The sequence below is a fragment of the Fistularia commersonii genome, chromosome 16 (genome assembly GCF_037954325.1).
Source record: "Fistularia commersonii isolate RoL2024-O1a breed Wild chromosome 16, RoL_Fcom_v1.0, whole genome shotgun sequence".
NCBI classification, from domain to species: Eukaryota; Metazoa; Chordata; class Actinopteri; order Syngnathiformes; family Fistulariidae; genus Fistularia; species Fistularia commersonii.
This window is the reverse complement of record NC_141299.1, coordinates 17,698,647-17,719,509: the sequence shown is the minus strand read 5'-3', so window position 1 is coordinate 17,719,509 and position 20,863 is coordinate 17,698,647. Positions and strand designations below refer to the sequence as shown.

Genomic DNA, 20,863 nt, shown 5'->3' with positions numbered 1-20,863 from the left:
ACTCGTCACGGACGAGTCGAAAAGCACGCACGCCTCGCTCATGTTTCCCCGCGATTTTTCCGGGCTTCCCGGCGCAGCTCGGGTCTCGGCTCGCGTCAAAAAGCAAAAAATCGACCAAGCGACGGCTCGTATCTCGGGGAAATTTGCACGCGGATGCGCTCGTGAGTCAAGGTCCCACCGCGATTGAATGTCTTCCCGCCTCAACGAACGGACGAATCCCATAACGTTGATGCTGTAAGATTCATCTTCATAAACCGAGGCCGAGAATAGACGACCAATTCGATCCAGAGGGTTCGTTAAAATCCTTTTATTTGCACGCGTAGAAGTGAGCGTCCGGGTCGACTCATCCCGGACCGCCTGCCAAGTGGCAGCGGCGTAGCGGAGGGTCGGCCGGACCCAAGGCTGCAGAGCAGCGGTTCAGAAGACCTTGTCAGCAGGCGGCGAAAATGTTGCCGCGTCCGTTTGTCAGTCAGAGATTAAAACCTCATCGTGAACACGTCCGAACGCAGGATTTCATCGGAGGACAGCGGAGACGCCCCGTCCTACACCGAGGACAGCGACGACTCCAACTCCCTGGACCTGGACATCAACTCCTCCTGCTCGGGCCAGATGAACCTGCTGGAGGAGATCCTGGACTCGCTGAGCGCCACCACGCTGGAGCAGGGCCGGCTGAGCACCGCCAAGAGCCTGGACTTCTTCAGATCCATGGAAGAGTTGGACTACCAGACCCCGGTAGGGAGCATTTTGAAGTGGCATCGCAAATTAAGCTTTGAACAGATAGGTCGTCCGATGACGCTTTCCATCGCAGCGCTAACAGTGCTAATAGCTGACATGATACCAAAATGCTGTAATATTCATAAGAGAAATAACACTGGAGTTGCTCTGCTGTCAAGCGTTGATGAAGGGACAAGAGTGCAGACAGGACAGGAGCAGCGGGAGGACTGAGAGGTGCGGCATGGGATGTCCCTCAGCAGAATACGCAAGCTTTAATAATAACAACAATTATTATTATTATTATTATTATTATTATTACCAAAAATACACCCAAGGCCATATAGCTAGAGGCTAGGCTAGCACTAACTGCAAGGTTTAATAATGAAAATAATAATGATGATAGTAATTATTATCAGTATTCCTAAAGCCATGTAAGAAGGGGTTTATTATATTAATAATGATAATTATTATAATTATTTTCATTATTATTATTATTAATACGCTTTAGGCTATATAAGTAGGGGCTAGCCTAGCGCTAACCACAAGCTTTCTGTAAAAGGTGTGTTTTAAGTAAACAAAGAGTGTGTCTGCTGAACGCTCCGGCTCTGCCTTTAGCATCTTTGTCAGAGCTTGACGATGTTTCTTTTGTTTTCCTCTGAACGTTTCCCTTCGGTTTCCCTCCGATCCGCGCTGACGTCCTTCCGTTCGCGCGTCGCCGATTGAGAAAGACGACTTTGCGAAGGGAATAGAGTCGGGCCTTAAAAGTCACCCCTGGTTGTTTCTAACCGCAGTGCAAACCCAAACCCTGCGGGGATCTTGACCCTGCGGACGAGGGCGGCGTCGGAGCGTCGGAGCAGGGCGGCTGGAACACGGGCCAGGACGACAGCGCCGTCCACGGGAAACACCTGCCGCCGTCCCCGCGCAGGCAGCCGGGCAAGAGCTGCCTGAAGGCGTCGGCAAAGGCGGCGCAAGATCCTCCCGAGCCGCTCCCGGCGGCGGCTCGGCTCCGGGACCGCGAGGACCGGCCGCAGCGTGGAAATCTCCAGCACTTCAACTCCCACGGGCCTCCCACGAGGAGAACGCCCGCGAACCGCTTCTCCTACTCGCCCACGCCGTCTCACGCGTCCACGCAGCCGTCTTCGGCTCTCTCCCGCACCTGCGGCGCCGCGGGGGACGCCGCTCAGCCCGGCTGCTCCCCTCGCCCGGCGGGCCGGCCTCGGACCATCTCCGACCCTCAGAGCGGCGCCGAGCCCCTGCCGGCGACGAGCCAAACCGCCTCCACCGGCATCCTGAGGAGGAAGGTGCTCTCCAAGGAGACGGTGCGGCAGTACAAGGAGAAGTCTCTCCAGAGGCAGGGAGGCCAACCGGAGGAGCAGGGGAGCCCCGTCGTCTGCCGCCAGTCAGCTATGCACATCCCCTGGGAGAAGGAGGCGTCCGCGGATACGGAAAGCCTGGGTGCGCGGTCGGGGGGACTCAACTGACGCCTGGCCTTCACACACACCCTCACACACACACACACAAGGTCCACTTCAAGACGCAAGGGATGTCAGAGACACTGTAAACTGAAATGGAAATCACTGTAAGTCTCCCGCCGCCGCGGACGCCGCGATCTCCGCCGTCGCCCGTACGGCGGCGTCCGCCGGCGAAGGAAGCGAGGAGAACGGGTGAACAACAAGTGAATGTTTCAGCCTGATTCCAATTGAACTGCAACCGCGCCCCTCAGAGTGGTTCATATTTTACAATTCTAAATTCCAGAGGAGGAAAGCCACAGGTTGGGTTCCACAAAAAAAAAAAAGAATGCAGGAAGCTAACATTTGCAAAAGGCCGGGTCGTCGGTCGGGCTTAAGAAGGGACGGCGTCTCCTCGTCTCTTTGTAAATCAAGAACAACCGCCGCGACCCGTCTCAGCGAAACAAAGCGAGAGCCTTTCAAAGTACTTCCATTCGCTGCGCGAGGTATTTTCTATCGCCGAGCCTTAAACGGACACGTGATTGGCTTTCTTTTTTTTTTTTTCCTTCTTGTACGAGAAGACACACCCGGGTGTGTCGTCTCCATGGAGACGGCGACGGGTATTTTCATCCCGCGTCAGATTTCCAATGCAAACCTGAATTGAATGGCGCTTAATGTGACTTAATTTATATTTCCCCCATTTCGGGCGGCTTCTTTTATTTGCATTCCAAATAATGAGCGCGCAGAAAAGTCCTGTCGCTCCGAGGAGAAGCGGAAGCCGTCAGAAGACGTCGGCTCTCCATTGTTCTCCGCTCTTTCTCAAGATGCCACTCATAATTGGTATTTACTCCTTCCAGCCGCGCCGGGGAAACTTCTTTCCTTTTTCCTCCCCTTAAAATCGGAGCACATCTTTCAGCGCTCCATCCATTCAGAGTGAACTTTTAAGGGAAAAAAAAAGCCACTATGCTTCATTTCTTTTTTTTTTTTTTTTACTTTTTACTGTTATGTCTTTTTTTTTTTTCTTTTCTTTTAATCCTCCTCGTATCCCGCGGAGACGAACCAACGGCGTGCAAGCGTTGGCCGTCGAGCTCAGACCCGAGCCTCTATCTTGCCCCCGAGCCTGAACACCAAAAAAAAAAAAATCTTTTAAAAAGCAGGTCGAAATGTCAGGTTGGGTTGAAGCTCACAGCAAAAAACATTTGCATTAACTGGACATTGTAGTTTCGGGCCAAACGTTCTCGAGCAATCGTTATTTTATTTTTCTGCAATGACCTATCGGAAGGATGGCTTATTGCCGTTTTTCTGTTCTTTATCGTGGTCGTATGGATCCGCGGCCTCTTCGACTCGCGTCCGGACCCGTTATTCTGCGGAGGATTTCCACGGGCTCGTGCTCGATTTATGCATTTATGCGGCGCAATCAGTTTGACACAAGCCATTTCCCGACGCCTCGGGTTCTTCTCCGCGATCGCTCGAAAGTCTTTCGGCCGCTTCTTCGAATAACCCGGGAAGTGATGGCAGTTGTTCCCCATGAGAAATAAAGGAACTCCAGAGGAAGCTATTAATCACAAACACTTTAAATATTTATCGCTATGCAATTACAAATTCAAAAAGATCTTTTTTTAAAAAAAAAAAAAAAAAAATCTGATGTATAATGATATTATAGTGCACGATTCTACTTGAATAGGGACCTGAATCAAATTGATATTAGAATAGGAATCATGAGCCACGTGTGAAAATGGCTGAGATATCAAAGTGTGTGTGTGTGTGTGTGTGTGTGTGTGTGTGTGTGTGTGTGTGTGTGTGTGTGTGCCTTTCTATTCAATAAGAGCGTCACCCAGTGAAGCTGGAGCAGAGGAGGCTCTTGAGGAAAGGTGGAGGAAGTCACAACTGGAGAGTAAAAACCGAATCTGCGTTTAACATTTTAATTAATTTCTCTCTCCCTCTCCTTTCCCAGACTTTAGCCGACTGCTTGTTTAGATCTTGTTTTTTTTTTTTTTTTGCAGTTTTTTTTTTTTTTTGGTGGTTTTGTTTTCCTACAAAACAACTTCTGTGACATTAATTCCGAGATGACGGCATTTAAAAAAAAAAAAAAAAAAAAAAAGAATTCTCAGAGGACTTTCTGTAGTTGATTTCTAAACAAATAATAATTAAAAAAAATAATAACAATAATAATAATAACTAAATATTTTCAGCTGAATAGAAGTGTATTTTTGCTGGCTTTGAGTATATTTTGACATGAATAATATATGATTGGTGTTGTACGTTGTAAAGATGACACCTAATATTTGAATGTGTTAGATTTTTATTTTTGGAAAAGAGGCTATAATGGAGAGAATATTAACAAAACGTGCACGTCGGCGCTTCTGGAGAGGCCGTGCTCGCTGTTGTATCTGCATGCATGTTCAGTCTCCGCACGTGCTACAACATGGCTTTCTCATCATTATGATTATCTGTCATTTCAGTATTTCAGCACATGAAAATATGAATGATGGTTGTTCGGCGTCGTCTTGATGCAGACGTAAAGTATTTGTGTTAAACGTGCACGGAGAGAAAATACTCGAGCTGCTGTTCAAGGTGATACGACTAGAAACAAAAAAAAGAAGAAGATAATCTTCCTGTTTACATGAATGTTGTGAAATGAGCGTCGCCGGTGATGGTGGACTGATTTAAAGTGCGGTGGTCCTACATTTCCAAGTTCTTTGACGGGTAAACGACCAAAAAAAAAAAAAAAAACATTTTACAGAGGCGTTTTTTGTTTTATTTTTATTTAATTTTTTTCAGAAAGGTAAAAGACATGTTTCCCTCAACCAAAATATATATATAAAAAAAAAAAAAAATAGCAACGCGAGAATTAACTTTCGTGAAGGTGACGGGAGTTAAAGGGAACTCCCGCTTCTCTTCGCGCTCGCACGTTCTCGTCGTCCGAGGAAAAACCCGGGTCGATTTCGGCTGGTACGACTGCACACAATGTACGCACTGTGAACTGAAAATAAATGGTTCTCTTTCACCCGCCTGTGCCCTCGTTTTTATCCTCACATCTCCGTCTTTGCGTCTGATCGGACGTCCGGTGAGGACGTGAACACCAATATATTCACTTTATTGATTCGCACAGTGTCTATACACAGTAACTGATAACCGAAATGGCATAAATTAAAGAAAAAAAGTGATCCTCACAGTACACGGCACAAGAAGCTCTCACATACAGAAATACAGCTTCACACACAGGACTAACAATAAATAAAGATCATCGCGGTCGTCGACAAATTTTCTTTCTAAAATCCGACCACATTTATCCCCCAGCGAGACCCGCCGGTGCGTCTAGTCTAATAAAATGGCAGAAAGATGAAGTAGCTTCATTACGTACTGAGCTAAAGTCATTCCAGAGATGGTTGTGCTCCACACCGGCTGAGGAACATCTCAGAAGGCCGCTCTTCGCTGTGTTTGCGGACGGAAAGCCCGACCGTCCCCTCGCTCACGATGCACGGAGTCCAGTTTTGAGCCGGGGAATTGTTTTTTTTTTTTCAGGGAAAGACGGCAGGTCCCCTTCTTTTTTTTATTTATATGAGCCTCTCCATGGGCGGCGGCTGGGCGATGCTCCACATCTCCACCCGAGAGCCCTCCTTCTCCTGCCGACTGGGACTGTAGGTGCCGCGGGTGGCGCGGCGGGTCAGCGCGACCGCCAGGCCGACGGAGGTCAGGATGAGCAGCAGCAGCAGCACGACGGACACCAGGCTAATGGCCAGTAAAAGGTTGGAGTTCAAACCCTCGGACATCAACTGGAGGGGAGGAGGAGACCGTCAGAGACGCCTGCACATCGCCGCAATTACGACATTCAGACGCCCCTTTTTCTGATAATCCGTGCAAACACGAGTAGTTTAAGCGCTGCGGTAAGATGATATTTGAAAATGTAACCACTTCATTTGTCATACAAGTGTGAAACTGAAGCTGCAGAGGAAAAAGCAAAAACACATCAGAAAGAGAAAGGCCTTGCGGATTTGTCTCCATGTATAACGGCCTCGTAGATCGTTCTCCTCTGCTGCCGACCGGCATGGGACACGTGAATCGACAGCGCCGTCATTCAGTTTCTCCCACTCACGTCATCTCACACACTCTCTCCCCCTCGCCGCGCTAGGCTACACCAGGCGCTCCACGCGCGCCGCCAGCGTGCCGATGGATGTGTTTCCCAGCTCGGCGGGGGGCCGGCGACCGGCGGAATCCTCAAGTCGCCTCAGATTGAATCCTCCCTCCGTCTGCCGCCTCTCTCGCAGTTTTGCCACGGCCAGAGCCAGAGCCAGCGTCACCACTATGGCCAAGCCAACCAGACACGGCGCCAACACGGCGGCAACCACCCGCGAGCTGAAGGGAGCGCGGTCCATCTGTGGAGGATCACACACACGTATACACACAAACTGGCAAGATGCTGCCTGATGATCCCGGCAGCACGTGCTCTGCAGAAACACTCAGGAAACAGCGACGGCTCCTCCTGTCAGAGAGAAGCCGCTTCACATGAAGGCCCCTGATTTTAGCCAGAAACATCCCCTTCTCAAGTCAGGCGACACACACACACACACACACGCCGCCACCGTCACCGAGCATGCAAAGCCACACAGCTCTCCGGCCCGAATCACGCGAATCGGAGAGTGACGGTCGTCAGAGGAGCGGACGCACTTACGTGGAGTGTCGTCGTGCTCGGCGCGACAGTCGTGACGCTCGGAGCGGCTGCTAGCGGTTTACAACAGCTTTAAGTGTGGCCCCTTCATTACAGAGCTTGTCAGCATGAAAAACTATCTGAGAAACCTGCAAACTTAACGCTGAGCAATCAACATGGAAACACAAGCGTCCGAATCCCGTGGTGAAAAAATAGCTTCACGCCGTCTGCAGAAATCCCTTCCCTTCGCTCTCTACAGGTTCTCCTTTTTGACACCTGGAAAGTGCTTACCTGTCATTGCAGCGCAGTTGGCTGTCATTGTGGCACAAGCGAGCCGAAGCAGCCTGCAGCCAGGACCCTCCATCAGTCACCGACTGCACACACACACACACACACACACACACACACACACACACACACCGCACAAGCTGGGAGAAGTCTAACTAACCAGTCTCTGAGGTGCACAGCAAGGCCACCCTCAGCTCTGCACACAAAGAGACAGCAACACCGCTCCCCTGCTGTCAGCACTATCAGGATGCACTGTGTGTGTGTGTGTGTGTGTGTGTGTGTGTGCCTGTGAGATAAGCTGCCCTCATATGTTTCTGTGAAGCAGGCCCAGGCTTCTGCGAATGCCACCTTCTCTCTGCTGAAGCTGCACTTCAGTGGCAGATGCAGCGTTTTTTTGCAGGCAAAGCACATTTGTGTTGCGTTCAAAGGATGGCCACATCAGTGCAGGTGCTGAAAAATAGATTCCTGAGTTCTATATGCTGACACACACACACACACACACACACACACACAGTACCTTGAAAAGTGACAGGAATCAGGACACTTCTGTTAATATTTGTCACGCCGCCCAGCTTTGACTCTGCTTTTAGGATGTATTTGAGACAGATAAATTGAAATCTGCCGTAAGTCTGTCCGAGCCGCGAGACACTTTTCCCACTCCACGCTGGGTGGATTCGCCGGTGTGTGATTTTCCGCGCTCACGCATATGTAATGATACCGGCTGCTACACATAACATCTCCTTACATGATTAAAACAGATCAGGATAAACAGAAATGTGTCTTTTATCTGTGATTTGCATCCCCAATTTCTGCAAAAGGCACAGAGGATCACCTGCCAGAAACACGACGCACATAAATCGACTGCAGCGTCTCTCCGGCGCCGTGAGGAATAAATTCCACTTTAATTTAGACATTTGCGAGAGGGTCCTTTCACAGGCAATTCAAATGCGAAACTGCTCTGATAGTCGAATCTGGTCTGGTGATTCTAAAATCATTTTGAAATTACACATTCATGTGCTTTTAATCCTTTTCTTTTAATGATCCGCATGCATGACAAATTTACTCCACATGCCTTTGCAAGAAAAGTCCTTGCAGAGATAATGAGTCAATCTTGAGCTTATCCTGCATAGAGAGACTTCCGGGAAATTCAGGGTGACCTGTTTTCAGACTGCGGGAGGAACCCGGAGACCTCCGAGGAACCCCGCGCAGAAACGAGGAGCGTGGGACCTTCTCGCTGTGTGGCGGGAGCGCTAACCGCTGAGTGTACATGGCGATATCTTATTTCCAGTCTTAAAAGCAGGATATCATAACTTAACAGTGTTTAACATTGGTGTATTGAGGAGAGGATTCAAAAATCCAAAAGAAAAAAATGACTTTGAATTGTTTCCTTTAAATCCCCTTGAAGGAACACCTTTGCTCTTCCAGCGTGAACCCTCTGCGGCCATAAACAGGGGTTATTTTGGGGACACACTTACGCTATATCTTGTTAGAGAGGATTAAGCGTCTATGTTTGTTGTCATGGCAGCCGGCCGACCGCGGCCGAACGCACGGCGACAGAGGAGCTTCGGAAACGGGGTAGAGGCCGAAAGTGAAACACAGACGGGATGACGGGGGAAAATGAAAAAATCAGAAGAGGAGAGACAAAATGAAACTGGAAAGATTTTTTTTTTATTATTCTTATCATTATTAGCAGGCAACAAAGACAGACAAAACAGATTGAAACGCAGACACAAGGACTGAATAGGAAGAAGGAAAGCAAAACGTACATGGAGGTCTAACATGAATGACAGGCTAGTGACAGTGATGTTATGAAGGGTATGAAAGGTGGACCGCCATAACACGGCGCACGTTAACGGGTTCCATCCGAACAGAGCCGCAGAGAATTCTGGCTTAAAATATCTTTGCCTCAGACAGGAAGGTTTAGAGCGAGAAACTTCTTCTTTGGTGCAAAACAACGCACAGCAGTAAGTCAGTCAGTCAGTCAGTCAGTAAGTCAGTTGCTTGCATGATCTGAATGCACGTCAACAACAAAGCGAGACATGCCGTCGTCTCCGCGGCCCTCCGGGTTCGTCTTTAATAGTTCACGAGCGCACCTGGGTGGAGCTCCTGAAATCCAGCTCAAACGAGAACAACACACCGTCTCACAAAAAATAAAAAAAAGAAATTCTACTATCGTTATATAAGGTTCTTCACTTCGCCCAGAAATGCATTTTGTGAATGTCTCCACCGAGAACTCAGGAGCCGGGCTGCGCAGCAGATATTGTACTAAATATGAGATTATTCAAAGGAAATTGATGCAATGGATCTTTTCACTGGCCAAATAATCTTTTATTACTTTCTTTTAAAGTTAAATTTAACTGGCGTTATTAAATCATTCTCCTGGCAACTTGTGAAGGGCATTTGTTCATTTTCTGGACTAAAACAATCAAGAGTCGTTGAGAGAAGTCTTGAAAAATAATCAACAAGTGCTTTCTTCGCAGTCATGAACCACATTTATGAAGGTGCTTCAATTTTAAGGCACGTAAACGTCACGTGTCGACGAGTCTGCGTCGCGCTAAATAACCGGTCCTGATTGTGAGACCGACTCATGAGTCGTGATTGCCATTGCGACGGGAGATTTGTTTTCGCTCTTTAAATCAGGCAAGTGAGAAAATATCGCCATCCCTTTTTCCAGCCGGATAATGTATTTTGTAGTATTTTGGATTTGCAATATGGTATGGGGGTGAATTGTTACGCCTCAAACTGTCACCTACTAAACCATAATTACTGGCAAACACTCAAATCTGCAATCACTTGTTCATGCGCGCGCGCACACACACACACACACACACACACACACACACACACACTCATTCGTTGTCGCCCCACTCCACCTCTGGCTCGTCGTCCAGCCGTAGGATGAGGTAGGAGAGCAGCTGGAAGAGGTTTTGCCAGAGCAGCACGGCCACATAAAAGTAAATGTCGCTTACGTCCGTCTGGCAGACGTCTCCGGCGTAGCTCATGTCACACACACAGATGAATTTGTTGATCAGATTGCGGCAGTAGCCTCCGTTCAGACAGGGGTTCGACTTGCACTCGTCCACCTCCTGCTCACACCTGCAGAGACAGAGAGCGATCACAGCTTTTCCAATTCTCTGGTTTTACCGGCCCTTTTATTATTTTCCTGCATACCCAAGAGCAGGAAAATGCATCTACATATTTTCAGTTGTAAAAAAAAAAAAATGCTTAAAGTCTCAAGGCACTTAAAAATATGCTTAAAGTGTCAAAAAAAATAAATGCAAACACTGTCATGAAAAAATGTTTTTATTACAAGGTGAAAAAAAATGCATGCATTTCAGATTTCTTTCAAAGGAACATCATGGTTCAAAATTATTTCATAAAAAATAAAAGGTGAATCTGAATTTTAAAAATAGCGAAAATAAGATAATTCTATTTTGATTTATGTTGAAAAAAAATATATGTATATGTTTCGAAAGAGTCATGATGACAACCGGAAGTTGCGTTTCTGCTCGTTGATTGGCCGCATCAGCTCGAGTGGGCGGGTAAAGACAGCTAGCAGGTCTTAGCAAACGTCGTAAAAAGATATCCTTTAAAGTCTTTCTTATCATTTGCTTACCCCAAACTTTTCGAATGACATCCCCGTTCAGTATGCTTCGAAAAAAGGAATCATTTTCACGTCGGAAGTCGGCCGAACGGACATATGATGCCTTATTAGCTAACCGTTTGTGAGTAGGCGTTCATTAGCAAAGCGACTGCTTAGCTAATCCAGCTAACGACGTTAGCCCGCGGTTTCCACGGATCCTGCAAAGTCACCGGCAAGTTCCCGTGATTACACGGACACCCGTGGGCCAGAAATAACAGACTCCACGCCGTGGGATGAAGCGGACTTTCCTTTTCGTCCCTGTCAAACCGGAGACAGGTATTACCACAGCCTACAACAACCGATCGTTTTAATACCTGTCAGATTGTGTGTGTGTGCTCACTGATAGGGAGTTTATGCAGAGTCAATTTAAGCGTTTCAGCGGTTCAATCGGAGAATATTCCGTTATTTGGGATTAAAAAATGAAAATCATAATTTTAGATTACTTATATGTATATATGTATGAAATGAAGATATTCTTTATTGATCCCCATAGGAGAAATTCCTTTGTCACAGCAGCATAACAGCATAATGTTATAATGTCAAAAAAAAAGGAAAATAAATATGAATATATAGAGAGACAGAAGATCAAGCAAGACATCCACAAATCTTTGTACTTAAGACCTTAAAACACTTGATAGCCTTAACCTTGCCTATTTATATTTTATTGTATTTTTTATTCTCCCTCCTTCCTACTATTATCTATTACTGTTATGTTTTTGCTTGAAACTCTGGCACAACAGTTTCCTTTGGGATAAATAAAGTTGTTCTCATCTCATCTCAATAAATAGACAGCAACAACAACAACATCAGGGATTACCTATCAGGATATATAAATGTATGTATGTGTGTGTGTGTGTGTGTGTGTATATTGTCTTCATTTAGGAATTCTCTTCACTAAAGCCATCTGGTGTGATAAGCTTCAGCTTCAGCTGCATAATGGTATTCAAGACAAATGTGCAGAATTCAATATCTCACTTTTTTTCTATTTAGGAAAAAAAAATGATTATGCTGTGCACATAGGGTATTTTTGGATGATATGACAGATCAACGTGCAGGCCTTTACTCATGAAATGTTGCGGTCGGGTTAATCACTTTGTGTGACGTTCGAAACTATAAAAACGTCAGATTTCCTCAGCTTGTTGGTCACGCTGGTTTGCAGTCGCCCTGTGAGGACCACGTATTTAAATTTCTTGAGCTCAGAGACCAGCCTTGTTGTCTTAATTTTTTCCCAGTAGATCCCAGATATAGTCAGGAAAAAAAAAAAAAAAAAGGTTTCACGCTCAAGTAAACCAAATGTTCGTACCGGTGTCCAACGAAGCCCGGGGGACAGTCGCAGGAGAGCTCTCGGTTGGTGCAGTTGCCTCCATTGAAGCAGGTGTAATTTCTGATGTCGTCTCCACACACTGAAACAGGGAGCCTGGGCCGTCTGGCGGAGGGCGGCCGCATATAAAGATAAGAAATACATGTTTTATTCCGGTAAAACTTGAAGCTGCGGTGGACATACTCTGCGGATCAGGAGGTCATGGGTGTATACGTCTGCTGCCACTGTATTTTCCCCCTTTGTTCCCCGCGCAGAAGGGACAAAGAGGCTTAGGGGGCGACCCAGATAATGAGATTAATTACTTACTATTTGCCAGCTGGACATCACATTACAAGTGCAGGAAGGAAAAAAAATACCAAGCAGTGCTCTTGAACAGCCACAGTTGCCCTCAAGTTACAGTTTGAACTACAGTTGTCACTCATTTGAAGCAATGGCTTTTTCGTATTAAGACAATCGGTGGCGCGTTGTCTTTGTCTAATCTTTGTTGCATGCAGTTGGAAAAAAAAAAAAATGACAGATGCCAAATGTGGGAAAATGCAAAAACAAATGTCTAAGAGGAAACAAATGGGGAACCCCAGAGAGCGAGGGGAAAATATACTTACATATTTTTGACAACAATGTACCAAGGAATCTCTTCAACGCGTTCACTGGAGAGGAGCAGAGAGAAAGATGGGGCGATGAGGTAGAAAGAGGCAAAAACAAGAGACACAAGCAAAACAAAGTCATTTTGATGAAACCTTTACTGCGTGAATGCTTCTAGTAAAGGGAGAGGTGCAACTTGTCTGCTGGCTTGCTTAGCAAGACACTTGCAAGGCTTTGCCATGTGCAAAGGAGGCAAAATGCGAGGGGCTGTGTGTTTACAGGATAAATGGTTGGAGGCGTTCCCCTGCTGGCAAACAGTAGATGACAGGGGAAAGAAACTGGCGCTGAACCAGAGAGCCGTGTGTAGTGAGACACCGCAGCAGACTGAGGCCTTTTCTGGCTTTCACTAGAATAGAAATACATCTTCAGAGGCGCTCGCTGCAGGCGAGGTTGAAATGATGACTGTCGGCAGAAAAAGAAGGGGAAACGGGGGATTTTGTTTGTGCAGCGGTCCCTCGCTTGAGCAATTTTGGAACATTTAGAGGTAACATTTGATCAAAACCTTCATTAATAATCTGTGTAATTACTTGTTATTCATTATTTCTTATTCAGAGTAATTATTCTACAAATTGTAATTGTGTATCACGACCGATAGAAGACAACTACATCCCAATTATACTGGCAACCTATTGCCTGTGTGTGTATTACATTAATCAAATCATGCTTTGACATATTTTCCAGTCATCCGTCCATCCATTTTTTTTCTTTCCCAATATCAAGTATGAATAAAATGGTGCCGAGCAGCTTTTGATTGCCTGTCTCTGTCCTATTGGTAGTGAATACTTTCAGGGACATTTGTACCACACCATCCCTGTTCGAGTGATCGAACGAAGTGAATGGTTCAATTTCTTTGGTCATGCGATAGTCAAATAATATCTACCGGTTTGACATTTATCAATGAGCAAAACCTGTCTTTGTGTATCGGCTAATCTCTCGGAAGAAGTTGTTTTTTACAGACTCGAGTACTTTCAGTTGACATGTTTTCCGAGCCTTCTGCAAAAATGTTTGGTTCTGTGAGACTAACTTTGATACCGGCCGTATACTTTGCAGTCACAGAAGAGGTTTGTTGTCTCAAAGTATTGACAGATGCCCTATTGTAATTGATATTTATTGATAACAATCCATAAATGTCATTATTCGTATGAAGTCGCAGCTTTTCCTGTTGTTGTGTTTTTGGGAAGAGGGGCTATTGTTGACAGTCCCGACCATAAGGTTTGTTTCATGGTGAGATTGCATCACTCGCTTTTAATCCCCAGACGAATGGATTTGCAATCCGTGTTCTCGACGGCGGCGTCGATCGTTTTCAAAACAGCGTCATTACCGATGGCAGACATACTTTGCAACTTACACCATAATGTTGGTAATCCTCGGACTTACTTGCAAAGGGGCCCCGTGTAATTTTCAGCACAGAGGCAAGCATAGCGGTCGGGCCCGTGCAGACAGGTGCCTCCGTTGGCACACAGGTGGTTTTCACACATGTCCACCTCCTCCCCGCAGTCCACGCCCGCGAAGCCAAACTCGCAGGTGCAGAGGTAGCTCAGCCCCGTCACGCTGCAGTTCCCGTGAAGGCAGGGACCCGAGGCGCAAGTGTCCGTGAAGAAGTCGCAGTGCCTGCCGGCCCAGCCCTCTGCACAGCTGCAGTTGTAGGAATTGAAGAAGTCCTGGCACTCCCCTCCGTTCAGGCAGGGATTGGGCCGGCAGACGGGGGCTCCGCCGCAGCCCAGGAGGGGAGGCTTTTCTGACGCCTGAGCGAACTGCTCGATCTGCAAACGCGGGAGGTTGACATCAGAGGGGCTGAAGTAAGGCAAGGCGATGCCGCCCAGCTCCACCGTGCCGAGGCACCCGACCAGCGACCAGCCCGCGTCGGGAGCCAGGCCCCCCAAAAAGATGTCGACCCCCTGCCGGAGGAAGTCCAGGTTCCCCCCTCGACTTCTCGAGGCGCTGGCTTCATCGATTTCATCATCCAGAACCAGAGTCCAGCGGGACGTGTATGTCCAAGGAGTGGCCATGAACAGGTGGACGCTGTGCCACTCGCCGTCACTGACCGTCCTCCTGCTGCTCAGACTGACCGTGGAGACGCCGCGCTCGCCTTCCTCGCCGCCATCTTCCCCAGCGTCGCTCTGAAGCTCCATGAAGAGAAAGCCATCCTGGACGGAGACGGTGACAAAGGCCGAAGCCCTCTCTGCATGCAGGATGGCGGCGTTGCGTTTACGCGTGCGCAGATTTAGAGAGAGGTTTGTCAGGTTGCGGGATATATTGCCGTTTCCCTGATAGACCAGCACCGTGCTGTCATCCAGGAAAGTTGCGTTGGTGTAACCTGCAAAGTAAGGAGAACAGAGTCGGCGAGGTACTTTCAGTTTCAAATTCAATAATATAGCAAAGCGTTTGAGGGGATTTTGACCTTTACGTTTGGCTAAGAAGGCGTGACAATTAAACACGCTGATCTACTTTAAACATCGGCATATCAGTAGATCGTGATAACAATACAATGATATTTCTCTGTCAGTTTCCCCCTGTGGGGATCATAAAGTATCTTCTCTTAGATATTACTCAACATGTATGCCAACACGGAAAATCATAAATAGCCCCGTCAAGAGAAGGATAAGCTGGCCTCGGGTCAACGTTGCTTTCCGGAGCATAGATTGTGCGTGGGAGGATTTAGGCTGCTACACAACTAAGCGTGTTGTGTCACTGCGTTACATGGACGATTAACGCCGTGATGGCCAGACACAAACAGCTCGAGCCAATTTTTATGAATGTTCTAAAACGATGAAAAGTAAGCCAAATTGATATTCAACTGCCTTTCCAGCTCTATTTATTGTAGGACAAAGTTCAAACTTCTTGCAAAGATTAACAATCTCACGCGGACCCTCAAGGTTTTCGCGGCCCGACATTGATCTTAAACCGGAGGACTTTGCGCTCGACAGAAATGTTGTCTTACATTCGTATCCTTGGTTAAGCATCTTGCACTCTGCATCCAAGGGACAAGGTGAAAGCTCGCACCACCAGACCTCCTCACAGCGCCGGCCCGCCGTGCTGGGCGGGCAGGTGCAGGTGAAATCATCCCAAATGGAGTAACACATTCCCCCGTTCAGACAGGGGTTCCTCTGCGGATGACAAACGGAGTGTTGATTTTATTTCTCGCATCCACGTGCCTCCTGTCATATTAGCCAATGCATTCCTGCTACTGGTGGTTTTTATGACTCGTTTTTCCTTTTTTCCCCTTGATGAGGATTACACATTTTTCCTTTTTTTTTAATTGATGAGTTTATATGATTACTGAATTCAGCATCATGAATATTATTAATCACTGGTATTGATCATAGTTGCAAAACTCAACACAAAGACATCACGTGTCCCAAAATGGGATGACAAGAATTCTGGATTTTGTTTTATAAATTGCAGTTAAGTGCGGTAAAGTGTTACAAAATGGCCCCTAACGCCACTGTTAATCAATTTTCACATTTCTTGTTGGCAGATATCTCTACTTCACTTTCAGTTCAGGTTAGCTTTGAGCACAATAAAATGCTTCAACTATAAAATGCGTATGACAAACCTGAAAAAGACATCGGGGTTTATTGCGGATTTCAATCAGAGCTTTGCAAATGCTCTTTTTTTACGCTAAAGGCCGGTAATGCGATTTAATAGCCGGACAACGGCGGTTTACGCAAGCAAACGGTTGACTCACACTGCAGGCGTGGTCGCCGGAGCAGCCAGCAGTCACACTTTTTATGAGCGCCAGTGGGAATGTTCTCACTGAGGTGTCCAAGCCAAAGAACTGCAGCCTCCTATCGTTGATCCTCAGATCCTGGATGCAGCCTTTGAAATATCCGCCAAACTCCGCGGTTGTCTTTTCCTCCAACAGACCTCCGACATAGACGGCGTCTCCCGTCTGAACGTGGACCGACCCTGCTTCCATATCTCCTTGCTTCTGTGCGGCTACATGCAGCGCCATGTGGCCCTCCTCCACCTCCACGCTCACAAAGTGGACTTCGCCGTCATCGACCGCCCTCTCTGACTTCAGGCTCTCAAAGTTACCCAGCTGAAGCGCGACCTTGCCGTCTTCCAGGAACATATACAGGTACCGGCTTCCAGTGTTGGCGAGCGCCAGCAGGAGTCCGTTGTGCCTCCGCGTGCGCAAGAAGAGCGAGATGAAGAGGTCACGGCCCAGGTCGCCGGTGACGGTGAAGGCGGCGTAGCTGTGGGAGTCTTCGTTTCCAAAGCGGGCGGTCACGTGCTCTGGAAACCGAGGGAAAAGCCACATTTATGAGAAAACACTTTTTAAGCGAGGCGATGACAAACGTTGGCTGTTGTCACAATAAATACATCACGCGTCGCGCGGGCCAATGCGCTCCACGTAAGTTCGAGAACATTAATCATTCGCGGTTATGCGGTTATTCGAGGCGATGGAAAACAGCGATTGGCCGCATCCATGCAGTTTGTCATTAATAATATTTACTCGGCTCACCGCTGTGGGAGAGAAAAATGGATTTGACCATTTTTTAACCCACCGAGACAATAAATGGGATAAAAATGCAACCAACACAAATGCAGACGTTTCCCCGCTGCTTGGCTTTTTCTTGGGACAAAAGCGTGGCTTGCAAAACCAAAATGATAAAATAAGCCATTCTTAATCTGTTTCCTCGAAGAACAGCCACAGAAAGAGGAAACCTAGCAACCATCAGCCCTCATGTGAGTTCTGTGTCCACAGTCAGCGCTTTCCACTGTGGGTTGATCTCCCCCGAAGGCAGGCAGCTAGAAAAACAGGACGGACAGTGCAGGAAGGACACCTCATGGCCAGTGTGTGTGTGTGTGTGTGTGCGGGTGTCCACACATAGGAGGACATTTCAAACGCCGAGGTGAGTTCATTCACCTGGTTTAGCTAATGTGCGTCCAAATGACCCGTCAGGCGGCGTGTTCTATAATCTGCTTCGATAGACTCAAGAGGCTTTAGATATCCGGGGACAGATAGCTGAACGTGTTAGTAAAAATTAAGAAACGCCATCAGCAGACCGACGCTCAGTTCACGAGTGCCTACAGAATGCCGAGTCGCTTTCCAGTTTCTTGCGTGTCTGTGGCAATTTCCTTGGACATTCCTTAACCTTGTGTGTCAGATAAGAGGATCTCTTCCTCTGTCCTTAACCGTGGCATTTGATGGTCCTAATCCCTTCTCGCTTCACTTCTCCTACGCACCGGCGAAGAATTACGCTGTTTGATTAGCCCCGAAAGCGATAGGCGAGAGTAATGTAGTAGGTACCACTCAACGGGGAAAAACTATTAGTTACCCTGCAAATAATCCTTAAATGCCTATCCCATGTTTCACATGAATTTACCACCTCTTAACTTCCCCGGCTTGTGTGTCGCACAACTGTAAACACACCCTCTTCGCAGTCGCGCCCCTCGTAAGGCCTTGGACAGCGGCACCGGTAGCTCTGCCACAGGTTGACGCACTCCCCTCCGTTTTGGCAAGGCTCGTCCAAGCAGCGATCCCTGTGGCTGCAGCCGGGGGACACGTTCACGGCGGAGTCGCTCCGCCATTCCTCCGGGACGACGAGTTGCCAGTCCACAAACACGTCCCGCATGCAGCCAAAGAACGCCGGAAGTGAGGTGTCTGTCGTGGGGCTTTTTAATTCCTCAAGCACGCCTCCGATGGAAGTGCTTTGAGGATGCGATACCAGCCCCGCCGGAGGGTTTTGGATCTCAGCCACTTGGTGACAGGACGGACTCCCGCAACCGCCGGCGGCATCCAAAAGTTTCAAGCTGAGAATCCAGTTCCTGAACACGGTCTCTACAGAATGCCACTCTCCATCCGTGACGCCCGGTGAAAGCCTCAAGACACGGATCGGGCTTTGTGCCTCCCACAGCGACAGACGAAGCCGCCCGTCCTCGAGCTCCAGGATCAGCAGAAGTCCTCCGACGCTCCTCCGGAACAGCACTGCCGCGGGCAGCACCGTCTTGAAGCTCAGGGTGATGTTGCAGGAGACCTCGGCATCCACGAGGGGACTGTGAAGCAGCAGGTAGCCGCTGCGCTCGAAGGAGAACGCGGTGGAGGTCTCGCAGAGGGGGCCGGTGAATCCGGGCGAGCAGGAGCAAGTGTAGCCGTGAGTCCCGTCCAGCAAGAACGGAGAACAGGAGCCCCCGTTCTGACACTCGTGGCCGCCGCAGCCCGTCAGCCTCACGTCGCAGTTCGCTCCTCCGTAGAGAGGACCGTCGCCGTTCCGACGGAGGCAGCGGCAAGTGTACCCTCCGACCGAGCTCTCGCACTTTCCCCCATTCTGGCAGGGGTCGGAGTCACACTGATTTATCACCTCCTCGCAAAGGGAACCTTGCAGAATGAGAGGGAGAGAGTGTGATTAAGTTACAGCAGCTTTTATTACCGCCGGCACAAAATATGTGTATTCAGGAAGAATGATCCGCACCGACTTTTATTTGACTAATATCCGAGGCCGCGCGACAAGTACGGCAAGTGCCGAAACAAAGTGCCTCGGCTCCTTGTTAATTTATGTCGATCTAATATGGATCGCTATATTCTTCTCTGAATACAGATTCCGTCACCATTTTCCACCCGGAAAAAAAAAAAAACACTAAACTGAATACCATGCGAGAACTAAACCGGTCTGCCGACGCGCAGGTAAGTGGACTCTAGATGTCAAATAATACCACGTTTTAGCATTTTTGTCTTACAAAAGCAGCGTTACACAAAAACACACGTTATCAATAGCTACCGCCGTGTGTTTCTCAGGTTTTCACTCATTATTACCGTTATGGAAACCAGTGTGACGGCATTACCTGTTCCAAGCAACAGAATCCCCCACATCCACGGCGTGCGGATCCACATCATGCCGCCACTCTTTCACCCAAAACAAACCCAAACTTGTCCGAGTGCATCATAGTAGTCTGGGAGCGTACAGGCCATCAGAGCGAAGGTCTGCACCTTGTCTACTTCCCCGCAGCCATGTAGGGCTGAAAAGCACCAGTCAGGAGACCGGCAAAGCCAGATAACTGGGGATTAAACTAATGCTATTTGGCCACCTTACTGAGTCATTGGCCACTGTGACTGGCAGAGAGTCAATTTTAGAACACAACTCCAGCCACGGGGGCTAACGGTCTTACCTTCATTGCTCGCTCACGGCTTGTGTAAGCGGGGAAACTGGATGTTTTTGTAACTCATATGAAAACTTTAATTTACATGCATGGCCATGATTTTTTTTTTTTTTTTTTTTTTCAGTTTGAATGAGACTGAAACTGCAAATCCAGTTACATGAAATGTTCCTACCTGCGTTGCAACCTTTTTTTTTTTCAAACTCGTTTATCAACAGCTCCTGTCCTTGAGCCTTTTCTCCAAAACATTGTTGCTCCTGTGAGAATATGTCTAAGAGTATAGAGAATATTACCAGTTGCTCCGTGAGGACAGCTGCAGATGAAACCTCCAGCATGTCGAGGATCGTAGCGTTCGGGCAGCAGAGGCTCGCTTCCGTACAGAGCCTGCCACGACCTCTCGATGCAGCGGCCTCCGTTCAGGCACGGGCCGCTGTCGCACTCGCCGATATCAGTCTCGCACTGACGCCCCTCGAACCCTGAAATTCAGATGGAGGTGGCATTTCAGTAAGAAGTAATCCCGGCCGACGTTTCCCCTCAAAATCTTTGAATCCCAGATGCAGCGTTAGGGTTTACCTGGCCAGCAGTCGCAGGTGTAGTTACCCTGTTTGTCCTGACAGATGGCGCTGTTGAAGCAGGGTTCAGAGTAGCACTGAGGTCTGGGCCTCTCGCAGTGTCTGCCAGCGAAGGCGGTGAGAGAGCAGTCGCAGGCGTATCTGAGACAGGTGGTAAATCACACAACGTACTTTCACACGTGTACGCTTTTGAGGGGCAAAATGTAAAATAGTAAGTGTTTTTTTTTTTTTTTTTTTCACTCTATCTCTTCCGTGGCTGCACGATGGGGAACCTACTGGTTCACTCCGTCCACACACACGGCCCCGTTCTGGCACGGCTGCTCTTGGCACTCGTCGGTGTTGATTTCACATCGGTGTCCTTGGAAACCGGGCAGGCAGGTGCAAGTGAAGCCGCCAGGGTAGTCATGGCAACTGCCGCCGCCGTGACACGGATATGATTGACACTCGTCAATCCGGACCTGGCAGGCGACCCCTGCGAGCATCAAA

General features: G+C 48.1%; 3 protein-coding genes across 6 annotated transcripts in view; 1 reads left to right on the top strand and 2 right to left on the bottom strand.

Moving 5' to 3' along the window:
- dennd1b (DENN/MADD domain containing 1B) overlaps positions 1–5,169 on the top strand; it is a 107,381-nt gene extending 102,212 nt beyond the window's left edge. For both annotated transcript variants that reach the window (XM_086162120.1, XM_086162119.1), the window contains 2 exons: positions 510–732; positions 1,506–5,169. In XM_086162120.1, the coding sequence (XP_086018246.1) occupies positions 510–732; positions 1,506–2,195 (913 nt within the window). In that variant the 3' untranslated portion in view covers positions 2,196–5,169. The remainder of the gene's footprint in view (positions 1–509; positions 733–1,505) is intronic.
- On the bottom strand, positions 2,709–19,656 carry crb1 (crumbs cell polarity complex component 1). 3 transcript variants are annotated; one of them, XM_086162117.1, is made up of 10 exons: positions 19,494–19,656; positions 18,085–19,029; positions 16,393–16,943; positions 15,646–15,811; positions 14,082–15,021; positions 12,665–12,709; positions 12,045–12,167; positions 10,068–10,194; positions 6,259–6,538; positions 5,861–5,938 (listed from the first exon to the last, which is right to left on the bottom strand). In XM_086162117.1, exons 1-9 carry the CDS (start codon positions 19,543–19,545, stop codon positions 6,296–6,298), a joined length of 3,192 nt encoding a protein of 1,063 aa, XP_086018243.1. In that variant the 5' UTR covers positions 19,546–19,656; the 3' UTR covers positions 5,861–5,938; positions 6,259–6,295. The 3 variants fall into 3 exon arrangements, with proteins under 3 accessions (XP_086018244.1, XP_086018243.1, XP_086018242.1); XM_086162118.1 differs by lacking the exon at positions 6,259–6,538 and having other exon boundaries at positions 2,709–5,938; XM_086162116.1 differs by having other exon boundaries at positions 5,931–6,538.
- The window catches only part of LOC147226142 (uncharacterized), an 8,801-nt gene continuing 7,581 nt past the window's right edge, over positions 19,644–20,863 (bottom strand). The window contains exons 3-7 of the mRNA XM_086161236.1: positions 20,654–20,849; positions 20,379–20,518; positions 20,099–20,281; positions 19,742–19,761; positions 19,644–19,667 (exon numbers count right to left, since the gene is read on the bottom strand). Coding sequence (XP_086017362.1) covers positions 19,644–19,667; positions 19,742–19,761; positions 20,099–20,281; positions 20,379–20,518; positions 20,654–20,849 — 563 coding nt within the window. The remainder of the gene's footprint in view (positions 19,668–19,741; positions 19,762–20,098; positions 20,282–20,378; positions 20,519–20,653; positions 20,850–20,863) is intronic.

Excerpts from the sequence above, each read along its gene's own strand:
- crb1 (XM_086162117.1), bottom strand. The coding sequence starts at position 19,545 with ATGATGTGGATCCGCACGCCGTGGATGTGGGGGATTCTGTTGCTTGGA. Across the intron at positions 19,030-19,493 it reads GATTCTGTTGCTTGGAACAG|GTTCCCTTTGCGAGGAGGTG; the intron begins GTAATGCCGTCA and ends TCATTCTGCAAG. Across the intron at positions 16,944-18,084 it reads GGGGCGCGACTGCGAAGAGG|AGCACGTGACCGCCCGCTTT; the intron begins GTGTGTTTACAG and ends CTCGGTTTCCAG.